The sequence below is a fragment of the Rhinolophus sinicus genome, linkage group LG02, assembly GCF_036562045.2.
Source record: "Rhinolophus sinicus isolate RSC01 linkage group LG02, ASM3656204v1, whole genome shotgun sequence".
Classification (NCBI taxonomy): domain Eukaryota; kingdom Metazoa; phylum Chordata; class Mammalia; order Chiroptera; family Rhinolophidae; genus Rhinolophus; species Rhinolophus sinicus.
In genome coordinates, this window is record NC_133752.1 from 24559555 (window position 1) to 24573488 (window position 13934).

At 36.4% G+C, this 13934-nt stretch overlaps 1 protein-coding gene across 3 annotated transcripts in view; it reads right to left on the reverse strand.

Moving 5' to 3' along the window:
- Positions 1-13934, reverse strand: part of ARAP2 (ArfGAP with RhoGAP domain, ankyrin repeat and PH domain 2) — a 186201-nt gene that overhangs the window by 65835 nt on the left and 106432 nt on the right. For all 3 annotated transcript variants that reach the window (XM_019741971.2, XM_019741969.2, XM_019741970.2), the window contains exons 20-22: positions 9925-10088; positions 4622-4834; positions 1109-1214 (exon numbers count right to left, since the gene is read on the reverse strand). In XM_019741971.2, the coding sequence (XP_019597530.2) occupies positions 1109-1214; positions 4622-4834; positions 9925-10088 (483 nt within the window). The remainder of the gene's footprint in view (positions 1-1108; positions 1215-4621; positions 4835-9924; positions 10089-13934) is intronic.

Consider the following 13934-nt stretch of genomic DNA (forward strand, 5'->3'; position numbering starts at 1 on the left):
TGAATGCAAGGAGGAAAGGAGGAAAGATGGGAAGGAACTCATCTCGAATTCAAAGCTGAATTAACAATTTCAAGAATAATGATGTGTAACTCAATGTCTGAAATATTAACTTAATACACTGTAGCACCATGGTCACACATTACAATTTTTGAAGAAAATCTGTTCCAATGTTTCATAGGCACAGAGATAGGACTATAATATATAGACTATATTTACATGGTGCAATAAGAAAACCAGTTTTACCGTAACAGGTTTACATGTATGAGAAGTAATGGATGGAAAAGAAAGATGAAGAGAAAAGATAAATTGTGGAGGATTTCTGAATCTAGATCCAAACCAGATACTTTGAGTAGAATTCAGCTTCATACAAATTTGTTCAAGGGAGTATTGCATCCATGCAGGAAGCTACACAACATATTCTTTAAGGAATATTTAATACTTAGTAAAGTCTCTGTAATAATTTTTCCTGATAGCAAAACAAATCTTCTGTTTTAACATAAAAGGTAATTTTCAAACATCCTCACCCTTTGGATATCATTCCTCAAGCTCCCATAATACATCTCCTATCCTCCCAAATGCAGGGGTCTACATGCCCTGACACAGAAAATGTTCTTGACTTTTAAAATTTCCCCATCTGATCAACAGTCCGACACCAACATATTAGAGTCAGGTTAGACACAGGTTAGACATAAAGAAATAAGAGTTTATGAAGAGTCCACTATGAGAAAATGCTGTGCTCACAGACAGATTCCTGCTGGAGAGTTCTGGTCTACAGCACAAAATCTCTTCTCTTCTCCAACTTCCCACTTAAATGCATTTTAAGATTCTTGCTTTATGTGCTGGATGTAATTGAGGATGCTGTCTATGATTATTTTTAATTCAGATAAGAAACTCTCCAGTACTATTTATCTGAAATGCATCTTAATTACAGAAAGAGACACTAAAGTGATAGTTTAATGGGAAATTTCATTTTGAAACCATTTTTAACACATGGTGAAAGATTCACAGTCACATGTCGAAGGTTAACCACAGTACTTTATGTTCAGGAAATAATGACTTATTAAGGGCCATGTTTGAAATGAACTATAAAATTCCTAAATCCACTCACCTGTAAAGATGTTCAATTAGAGCTGCCAACGTTGCTCGGTTGACCCCTGGAAGAGTATGTATAAATGCCCCATATTTTTTAATTCTTTCCTTGTCATCTTGGGTATCTAAAGGTTAAAAACAAACAAAAAAAACTTCAGGCTTAAAATATTAACCTGTATTACAAATTTGCCTTTTAACGGTATTTTAAAACAACATTCACAAATTATATTTCACTAAGTGATACAATCAAGTTTCAATAGAAAAATATTCGAACTTCTATAATTCTGGAGAAGTATTTACAGAAACATTCCATGGCTATATGCTATAGTTCTTATACTTGGTAATCAAAAACGAAGCACTTTCAAAACTCACGGTTGTATTTTATCTTCTACTTTATGGCCCATTGATTTTCCCCTAATAGGAATATATTCTGTTAATTACTCAAAGTGAAGTGCAAAGTGAAGCTATAAGCTGAAAGTATTTTAACTCTGGCTATTGAAAAATTTCACTATTTTTACTTGAAAATGACATTTCTTATCTTTTTGTCCTTGTAAACTCATAAAAATCTTTCCAAACCTAAAATCAACTGAGAACTATGAATAGTGCATTACCCCGCAGATCCATGTAAAGGAGTTTTTACCAGCCCTGGTACCCTAAGCAGTTTTGGAAAAGGCAAGGTGACAACAGAAGTCATGTGCAGGCCCGGAAAACTATGACACTGACTTCGAGGTGCATGGATGCTCTGCCCTTGTCACAGACAAAACCTGGCTATTCATGGAGAAGAGAACAAGAAGGAATTACCCTTCACTTTCCTAACTCCAAGAAGTCAAATACGTGGAGAGCCCAGACACAAGAACCCCCAAACTTCTAGTCTTCAGATGTGCAGTGGTGGTTTTGTCTAACCTGCTAGCTCACAGGGGACATAAAAGATGTTTCTTCAAATAAATAACTTGTGCTGTATTGTAACTCAAGGGGACTGCACTTATATTTTCCCTCTCAATTCCTGATTACCTTTAGAAACAAGAGTTTTTTCATTTTCTGCTTAGCCCTACCTCTTCTATTCACAAAAAGCCAGCAGCACATTAATGAGTCTTCAAAAGTACCTGGTCACTTGTAAAGGGCATTAGGATCCCAGGGGAGGTAAGAAACTCTGTGCCACACTTGTGAAGTACACCCCTGTTCAAAACTGCAACTGATAGACCTTCTGTACTGATTTGGCCTGCACATAAGATCTATAAAAGTAAACATCGTCATACTGACGTAATAGCATTGGTAGATGACTCTCTAAAAGAAGGGAACACACACAAATTACATTCAGAGACTAATACTGAAAGGAAATTAAGAATTAACTATTGAGCAGCCGGTTGGCTCAGTTGGTTAGAACACGATGCTCTTAACAAGGTTGCCGGTTCGATCCCCATATGGGCCACTGTGAGCTGTGCCCTCCACAACTAGATTGAGACAACTACCTGACTTGGAGCTGATGGGTCCTGGAAAAACACACTTAAAATGCATAAAAGTTTTAAAAGAATTAACTACCATCCCTAGTATAATACAAACATTTACCCTCATGGCATTCTAACTGTAGAGGTAACTATGTCTATTCAATCAAATGTTATTAATACCACTATACACAACCGAAGTCATGCTAGGACAGCATAGTTCATCATTCTTCCACAGACATCAGACAATTTAATAGTGTTCTTGGAAGAATAGATCATATAGCATAGAAACGGGTGGTACACCACTGTAAGGCGTTCTTTGTCTCTGTTGCAGAAAGAGAGCTCCCCTAGGCGGTCACCCAGACGGTTCTGGTTTAGCCTGGTCAGATCCAATGTAGGGGCTTTTGACAGGTCAGGGTGAGTTGCACTGGATCTAAAAGCAAAGACCTTGAAGGCTATTAGACTCGGTATTCAAAGCCTTCTCCACGTAACTCCTCAAAGAATTCACATCCAAGTGAAAGGTAAGCACTTTCTTCTCTGTCACATGTTACTATTTCCCAACTACCTCCTCCTGGTAAATTGATATTAAAAACATCTTTGTCATTGAATTTGAACCTTCAGCAAAAGCATATTTGTCACACATTTTTTGATCACTACTTTTACAATAAAGACAAACTAAGTCTTTATAAAATATACTATAGATTAACTTCACAGTTTTCAATTACAAAAAATCTTTTTTAAAACAAAACTGAGGGTGGTGAGGTAAAAAGGCTTAAAGAGATGTATTAGCTAATTTCATATTTTGTATCACAGAAAATTATACAATCAACTCTTCTTGTGATTGGAGTTAAAACCTATTGATCTGAGAAGTGTCCGGAAGTCAGTACGACTGCTGAATTAGGTAGTTAAATTATAAAAAGCTTTATTTTAAAACAATAGTAAATTCTTCTTGCAGATACAAATAGGGGCCATTCTTATAATTTTTCAAACTGCGGATGCTTTGTGACATTTCAAAAATAACACCTTAAAATATACCATTCATGTTTCAGAGTAAACAAATACTTTCAAGGAAAAACAAACTATTTCTCAACAGAAATATCATATAGTCCAATTCAAGGTCATTTTCCAAAAAAAATCTTTAAACAGATTAACTGTGCAAGAGATAAATATATTAGTAAATTATGGTATAATTCAATGATAAATTTTAAAAATTGAAAAAATGAAGATTGAAAAATCTTCATTTCGAAAGCATTAGAGGGGTGGCCGGTTAGCTCTGTTGGTTAGAGCGTGGTGCTGGTAGCACCAAGGTTGCCAGTTAGATTCCCGCATGGGCCGCTGTGAGCTGCACCCTCCAATAAAAAACTAATCATTATAGATATATGGAAAATGTGGTATATTAATAAAGATTTATATATAAATTATAGGTGTGGGGGCAAAGACTATATAATAACATATAAAAATAGTTCTATTAGAAAGATGGGATTAAAGGTAACGTTTAAATTTTAAAGTCTTTATTGTTGTAATGTTTCTATAAAAGGAGTTGTTTTGCATGGATATAAATATAGGTTTAGTGAAACAGATTTGGCCAAATTAGTCATTTAATAAGCTACTTAAATTATTTCTTAAATAGGTTTTCTTACACTGTAGCAAAGCTTTTTAACTTCATTAGACAGAATAGGGGAAATAAAGAAAGAGTGAAAAATTACCCTTATGTACACTAAAGAAGAAGAAAAATTGATAAAGCCAAAAGTGCCAAATCTTGTAAAACCAATCTTGTATTACACTTTTCATTTTAATCATAATGAGAAATTAATAGCACACATGGACTTGACTATAACATCTCCCAAATTCAAGCAGAGCAAACACTAAGAAATCTACTGAAAACTAAATATATAAAACATTACTTAGCAATTATTACAATAAATTTCTTTTGAGGTAGATATAAACAACTACCGATATTTACACATTTCTCTTCTGAGCCACATGCATATCGCTCCCTTCACTTAAATTTTCAGATTATGAAAGATTTAAAAATCTAGCTATCCAATTAGAACGTAAGCATTTATGATGGCTTATGTTTTATGTATTACCTAAAGCAGAGATCCAATATGGGTAGAGCTCCTTAGTAAGAAGTGCATCATCGATGTCAGAGAGAAAACTTTTCAACACGTCTGTCACATCTTCAAGCTGATGTTTTCCAGCCCTCAACTTAAAGCTTCTTGCATCCTTTTTGAAACTTTCCAGGAGTTCATTTATGCGCAAAGGATCACCATTCTTTTGATAGATATATTTGCACCCTAAACCTTTGTTTAAAAAAAAAAAGAAAAAGAAGGTTATATGGGAAAAAAGTCTAAAACAAAAATCCACTTGGATATCTTAACAATAGAACAAATTTTTGTGTTGGGACGATGAGTGAGATGAAATCATTATCCAAGAGTTGCTATAACATGCATGAAGGGAAAAGTGTTGTCCCCTAATTTTAGTATTTAAAATGTAAACCTGATGAATTATTCTACCCTCACTTTAGCAAGACCCCGGTCAGCCCTTACCCCAGTTTTTCATAGTATTGTTTGCAAACGTTTTTTTATAGCAAGTGCCCTATTTTCACTTAGTCCCCCAGAATACAAACTTGCCTCCAATTTCACTGACAAAACTGAGGTTCTTTGGTATACATTTCCTCAATCCTCTGCCCTCATATTTATATATTAATTTCTGTCTGCTCCTACCTTCACCTTCTTCTAGATGCAGAACTGGGTAATCCCCTTTTCAAAGTTATTGACTCATCAAGTGCCCCATATAAAAGCCAAGGAACAGGAGTGATCAGTAGTAGAAGGACAGGAGTGGTGGTGATGGTGGTGGTGACTACAAAGGCAATGATTCAAAAACAAAAGTCCTCCTTGCCCCTCTCAGGTCTCTTTTCTCTTCCTTCCAAAACCAAGCTGAGTTTCCTATATGTTTTGTTTCTACCACCTCACATCCTTGTTAATTCTTTCACCACACAATCTTGCTTCTGTACCCAATTCCCACTCTCTTAGGAGTACTTTCATCAAGAATATCAATGATCTTTGTATCTATGAGTGCATTTCTGTTTTGTTTATTTTGTTCTTTGGATTCCACATGTAAGTGAAATGCTGCAGCTGTCTTTCTCTCTGACATACTCCACTCAGCACAACACCCTCTAGGTCCATCCATCCAAACAAAACAGAAACAAACTCATAGATACAGAGAACATTTTGGTGTTTGCCAGAGGGGAGGAGGATTGAGGGGGTGGGTGAAAAAAGGAAAGGGATTAAGAAGTGCAAATTGGTTGTCACAGAATAGTCACGGGGACATAGGGTATAGCACAAGGAATACAGCCAATAATATTGTAATAACTATGTATGGTGCCAGATGGGTACTAGACTTATCGGGGTGATAGTTGAGAGAGGGGTTGAGAGACAGGGTGAAAAAGGTGAAGGGATTAAAAAGTACAAATTGGTAGTTATAAAATAGTCATGGGGACGTAAATTAATGCATAGGGAATCTGGTCAATAATATGGTGATAACCATATAGTGCCAGGTAGTACTAGCCTAGTCAGGGGGATCACTTCTTAAATTATATAAATGTCTAATCATATGCTGCATGCCTGAAATTAATATAAAATAATATTGAATGTCAACTACAATTGAAAAATTTTAAAAAGGGGGGAAAGGTGAAGGGGAATAAGAGTTTCAAATGTCCAGGCATAAAACGAGTAAGTCACGGGGATGTAACGTACAGCATGGGGAATATAGTCAATAATATTGTGATAGTGTGGTGTCAGATGGTTGCTGGGCTTATAGTGATCACTTTTTTAGTAATATAAATGCTGAACAACTATGGTGTACACCTGAATCTGATATAATGTTGTATGTTAGCTTTATTTTTAAATAAAAAATCTTATAAAAAAAGAATATCAATGAAATTCTCTTTTCTAGATGCTTTTCAGTTTTTATCTAATGAGAATCCCCTGCACTCTTTGACACTCCAAACAGATCCCTGTTAAAATTATTTTAATCCCAGGGCTTTTATGGCATTATGAGATTGTATCTTTTTTCCCCATTCCTCTATGGCTATTCTTCCAGTCTTCTATTTATTCCACTCATCTAATATTTACTAATGACTGCAGGAGTCCATCTCCAATTACCTTCTCTTCTCCCCTCCCCTACAAAACTCTCTGGGTGAACCCAGCTAACCTCATCGCTTCAACTGCCACATATATATTTTCACTCAGGTTTTAATTCTCAGATTTCAAACACACACACACACACACACACACACACTTCAATAAACATATACAATATACATGCAACACACACACACACACACACACACACACACACACCATACTTATACATATGGACGAAGCAAAATAACCTAAGAGGAATTAATTCTCCTACCTCATTCATTAGCTCACCTCCCAATCCCAACATATTCTTTATCTTGTTCCTCGATCTCAATATACAACATGGCCTGCTCCCCAATCCCGTCCAAGTCAGAACCATTCTTTCTCACCTCATGAAACAAAAATACTGTGTCACACAGATTTGCATCATGACCTCACTCTCAAACTTTCCCCTTCTTTCCATCCCACATGCTGTTCTTTTGTACACTCGGTTCCTCACCACGTTGTCACAGCTCCTGGCTGCTATTCGTGTGCAACCCTTCAGTGTGTCTCAGCAATGATGACAGTGTGATCTAAGATATATACAGGCCCACTGGTGTTATCAACATACCTACAAACCTGGGTACCACCCTCTCCCTGCCTAGAAGGCAAGTCTGAGGATGTTATTACAATATATAAGACCCTACACAGACTGGCCTAACCCACCTGCCTTTTGTATCTATCCCCTCTTCTCACACCAAGTGGCCACATTTAACTACACAGAGTTCCCTGAACAGACAATGCTGCTCATGACGCTGCACATGGGCACACACTGTTTCCTCCTCTTCATTCTAACTGGCTCCTGTGTTCTCTTAAAACTCATGGTAAGTACTATGCCTCACCCATGAAGCCCTCCATGATCACCCCACTCTGGGTGACACTTACACCCACACACGGAAGGACGCCTGTACCAACCCCAGAACCTCTCTACCATAGAATTTTGGACACTTGAGATATTAACTGTCAGCCCACTTGCGTGTCTTTAACCCACAAATATGTAAACTCCTAGAGGCCAAGGGTCATGCTTATTCTCTGTATACAGCAGCTACACACTGCCTAGAAGAACCCAGTTGGTGTTCAATAAACGACCACTTAATGCAAGAATAAGCAAATTGGACAAAGAAAAACCAAAATCCATTGTGACGAAGTTTCTGAGACATTATGCTCCTGGTTGAGTGAATTTCTAATAGCTGGTACTCAAATAAGTTAACTTAATGTGAATTTGAACATAATTTTGCTTACATAAATAATTTTCCCCGAGAACTAACTACCGTGATTCATTTAAAATATTTCAATTCTAAAAATTATACCATGGACTTGGTCAAGTTCAAATCTTGGCACAATGAGTGTACACACACACACACACACACACACACACACACACATCTGCATCCTGTAATCACTGGGCATGTTCTGAGTTCATATTAAATTTTCCATTCCATATGTGTTGATGACATTGGGGTTTTCCCCATGTTCTGCTCATTAAAAAACAAAATGAAATAGTATCTTTCATTGGCTTTATGACTTTAATATGCAAGTTAATGTACCTTGTGTTAGAGATACAAAGTAGTTATAATGTATGAAATTTAGCTGAAAACAATCTAATGCTTAATTATTTTAAATTCAAATAAATACCACAAAGACACTTCTGATTCCCCTCGAGAAACTTTAAATTGGATACATTGGAGTTAGTCAAGTTATTTTAATCACTTGTCAGCTTCAGAAAGAATCCATGACATTACAAAACTAACATGATGTGAAAATCCCCAATGAGGTTATGCTCTTGCCAAAACATAATATGCATGTAATTCATTTATACCTGTGAAATGCGAGTGCTACAACACTGGACAACTAATATATGAAGATAACCTTCTTTCTCTCCATTATTCAAATAAAAAGATGGTTACAGCTGATAAGGAAAACATAAGCATGCTATCATAGAAGGAACTTCATAGAGTAATCCCCGCATAATGTGATAGTTACAGTAGAAATATAATTCAAACACAAGAAATCTATTAATGATAGTTGCACTTCGATTACTTATGAAATAAGTAAAACACTTAAAACAGCACCCTTCTTGGAAGAGATTAATATGCACGTTATAAATTTCCAAATATTATTTTCTTCATAGAATTTTTTATTCCGATATTTTGTTGCATATCAGTTTATTGTCAGTTGTCAGGCTGGAACACATGATTCATGGGTTTGTCCAGCTTTTTACTCCCACTTCTGTATATCTAGTACCCAGATCAGTGGCTGGCATACAACGGACTCTCAATAAATAAGTAACAAACTAATAACACAATGTTTTACTGCAGCTCTCTCACTGATCATACCTTCTTTTCAAATTGAAAACACCCAAAGACATTTCTAATTTCAGGAGAACAAAAAACGTTAACACATTCTAAAACAGCAGATCAATCATTTTACTCTTTTTATCTACAGATTAAAAGACAGAAACATTTTTATATTAAAACTATAGTTAAGAAATGTCTACCTTTTAGAGTATTAAGGAAATCTATAGCAGAAAGAAAGAGTTTGAAGAAATCGTAGTATATGGAACATAAACATGAAAATAAAGGCATACTTCCACTTTCCAGGCATATCTAAAATACTATTATAGCATATTAAAAGGAAGCTGGACGATGGAGATATCAAGTTGTTCTTACCTATGAACCGTTCAAAAAATATCTGTTACAATTAAGAAACTATTATAATAACCATGATTCTTAATATACACATATGACCAACAGCATGATGAGCGAAGTACACACACATATACACCTTTGTATGGATGCACAAAAAAAGTAAATTCTTTTACATATTGCCCCATGGTTTAACACTTCTAAAAATACATGCTTAGGCAGCACACTGCATCCCCCTAGACTATACTGTAGGTTTGTAACATCTGAAAAAGAGAGCCGTTAATTTACTTTATACACATTTTATAATATAGATTCGTTCAATACCTTATTTATAGTTTTATGCAGATAAAGGAAGAAGGAAATGGTCAAAGTACATTACATAATTTCAATGAATTTTATTGGGAGAAGGAATAGCATGTAAATGAACAGCGACTATGTTTTTATTATTCAGTGATGTACTTACACATATAAAGAGCTCTTATTCAGTCCAATGGAGGTACCACTTAAAAATTGTAAGAATGATACTATGAGTTCTGGGGGTTGAATAAAAACTGTGATACTTACCATACTGTGTAACAAATGCTATACAGCTGTTCACGATAATGGGAACGTCGTTTTTGCTGAGCTGCTGATCTTGTAATGCATTGCCATCTGTACCTGCTGCTTTTTCAATTGCAGTATGCCAGACTGTGAAATCCAACTTCGTATGCCCACGGATGTATAATGTTCTGTAAAGTTTAAAAAGCATTTCAAATTATAATTTTGCTTTAAAAAAAAAATTCTTACTTCTGGATAGATGATCCTTAAATCCATATACATGTGATCTTGTCTCACCCATAAGAAGAAACACCTTCTGTCTACCACTAGTTTCCACTCAATCCCTCTTTTGCCTGTACAGTCACATCTCTCCACAGAGTAGAGAAACTTCTCTGAAGTTGTGGTCTCTCCTCCTTTCATTTCCAACCCCTTTTATTCTTCCTGAATAACATAACGGAAACTTTTCTGGCAAGAATCACCAGTGATTCCTAAAGGATATTTTGGGCTGTATTTTTCAAGATTTTAGAACTGATGATTTCATTTCTTAAACACAAAGGGGGGGGGGAAGAGGGAAGGAGGGAGGAGGGGGAGGGAAAGAATGAGGTGGGGGAACCCACCCAATTTCATTTGGCTTGATAGCACACTTCTTTCTGGCTTTTCCTCCTATCTTTCTGGTCAGTTTCTTTCCCAAACTCACTTTCTCTTTCTGAAAATGAAGGTGTAAACTCAGCGATCTCATGAACCCCAAGGACTTTCCAGTGGTTTCATCCCCCGAGTATCAGTTGATAACTCGCAAATCCCTATCTCCAGGCTATAACTTTGTCTCACAGACAAGATCTCCGTGTGATCAAAAAGCAAGAGAAGAGCACAGCTAAGACAGGGAGAAATTCAATCCCTTTCTGAACTGAAATTTTAGTTCTGAGTTTACTTCCTTTGTGACCTTGGACAAGTTATCAACCCTGTTTGGGCCTCAGGTTCCTCACTGGCATGATGAAGATAATAACAGTACCTACCTTCACACTTGAAAAATGTAATATTGACAACTGAGTAATGAACCATAAGACTAACTGATATTAATTCTGGGACACCTTCACACCTTAGTGTGCCACAGTCATCTCAAACCTTTCTGCCTCCTCATACCAAGCTGGTACTACGATTCTCCACTCATCCCACCAGGAATTTAGGGTTAACTGTAGATTGGTCGCTCGCACTCCACCTCGTCACTTCCACATGAGCTCAGTCACAAAATTCTGTTGGTCCAGTTCCCTGACATATTCATTCTGCCTCCTCCTTGTTCCAACACTGCCTTCTTTCAGGTCCTTATATTGCTCCCTGAGGTCACTAAAACCCCTCTGAATAGAACTTCTTTCCCAGTTCTCCACCTCTCTAACCCCTTCTCCTCAGGGCTGCCAGAATGATCTTTTTAAAATGCAAAGCTAACAAGACAAACAAATGAGAAACAAAAACTCATAGACACAGACAACAGTTTAGTGGTTACCAGAGGGTAAGGGGGGTGGGGGGTGGGAGATGAGGGTAAGGGGATCAAACATATGGTGATGGAAGGAGAACTGACTCTGGGTGGTGAACACACAATGGGATTTATAGATGATGTAATACAGAATTATACATCTGAAATCTAAGTAATTTTACTAACAATTGTCACCCTAATAAATTAAAAAAAACGAAAATGTAAAGCTAATGACATCACTTTTGGATTACTGTTCTTCTATAGCTCTGGAGTTTTCAAGATTGAAAGGCATTCATGATCTGGCCCTGTATTTCCCCTTTAACTTTGCCTTTCCCCTCCACTCATGACATACTAAAATAATGACATCTCCTTCTCTTTGTAATAAATATTTTCTGCTCTTTGCCTGGCAACCCCACCTCTTCCTGCAAGCGTACTCCAGGGACCTTCCGTGACACTCTCCCTGAGTCCCTCCTATGCTTAGTGTGTAACAGGTGCTCCTTCTTAACCCCGAGTGGCCGCTCTGCCCTCCATTAAACCATCTGTGAATATTTTAGCTGCTGAACCCCAAACTTCGCTCAGGTGAGCAAGGAAAGCATTCCAGTATCTCTAGTCATGAGCACAGAGCCTGGCATTTAGTGGGTAAGTCATCAAGTCCTATTACAAGATACAAAAAGATTAGAAACACCAGTTCCATTAATCACCAACATATTTAGTATATTTATACCAAAGTAAAACTATTTAATTTCGATTCCAAACTATGAGAGGCCTACTTTGGATTCAACCCAAAGAGACAGGAACAGGCTCAGCCACGTGAACTCTGGGTTGCTATTATTTTGTTTTGATATTCCTCAAAATTCACTGGCCTTAATTTTTTAAAAAATACAAAAGTCCTCCTTTTTTCCCCTTTGGTTTCCTTTCCTGAAATGCTCCAATCAGAGGACAAAGCTGCTCGCACCTCCGCATCCTCACTGCTACCATCTTCTAAACTTGCTGTAACTGCTAGTACTTCACTGACGTCCACACCTGTAATCTTCATCGCTTGCTTTCTGACGTCTTTATCTATTGTTTATGTTTTCTACACTACTCCAGCGGCCCTGACCTTCGGGTTTTGTAATTTTCTTTTTAAAGAATTCTGACACTCTAATATTCCTGACATGCTTTAAGCCTTTCCGTTTATCTAACATCATCTTTAGCTCAAAAGCATTCTATGGCTGGTGTATTTGTCTGAATGAAACTGTATAGCTCAGATAATTTCCCTGAAAACTATCAAGCCACTACATTATCAGACCTAGCAAAAATTATGTCTTGCTAAATTTAGGAGTTTAGGGAAAGAGAAAATGTTGACTTTGAGTCTTAGTTGTTGTTTTTTTTAACCTGATGATTACGCTCTAAATTTGATATAAAATATTTGAAGGTGTTTGCTTTTAAACAAACAACTACAATGGGTATTTCAGCAAGCAGTAAAAGAAATCCAAAATGCAATGCCCCTCCTACAATACTAGTATAATCATTCCATTAACTGTGAATGTTCCAAACTTCAAACTTTCTTTCTAGTCAGAAGAAATGCCATGATGGCAAGTTTAGCTGTCTCCTTGTGAACTAGTGAGGGGTAGAATGAGCAATGACAAGCTAACTCCTGAGTCAACCTGTCAAAGACTGAGTCCTAAAATATATCGTCTAGTGCAGCAGATGTTTGACATTTAACTGCATCATGCATCAGTTCAACTTTCCTCTCTGATGCTTATCTAAACTCTGTGCACATTGAACAAAGCATCAAAACATATTTTCAACATAAAGGCTGATGGAGTTTGTGATTTCAAGTATTATGAAACAATGATTTTACATTTCTGGTTAAGAATTCCAAAGAAACATTCATTTACATCTTGAAAATCTGAAGTTATTTTGAAGAACTCTAATTATAGAGAGAATGAATCTAATTGTCCATTCCCCAAGCATAAATGTTAAAGGGAACATCAAAGCCATGTAAAGAAGCATCTCTATATCCTATAATGAATCAAGACAGTTCAATAAGACCCAGAAACCAAGTCCCAGGACTAATATAAAAACAATGTTTTCAAAATTGCAATATAATAACCAGTCTACTGACAAGAACCAGAACTGTCTTCACAAATAATAGAACCAATAAATTTGACTGCATAAAAAATAAAGTCACTTATATAACTAAATATCACTTTAAACACAAGTAAAAAGCAAATAACAGACCCACAAATATGACTTAAAAAATAATATCCTAAGCATTTATACAAAAATAAAAACACCAAGTCTTCTAGTATAAGTCAGCATTTGGCCAAAAAATACTTTAGTTGTCTTTAATATCTGAAAGACATTTTTGCTAAATAGAGTATTCTAAGTTAACAGCTGCTGGTTTGGTTATTTTTTTTTTCTATTTTTTTTTCTTTTGGTGGTGGGGGGGGGGTGTTCTTTCTTTTTTCCCCAGCACTTTTAAAGGATTTCATTATGCCATCTTCTGGTTTACATGGTTTCTGACAAGACATTCTCATGTTTGGCCCCTATATCTAATGTGTCTTTTCCTTTAGGGCTTTTCAAT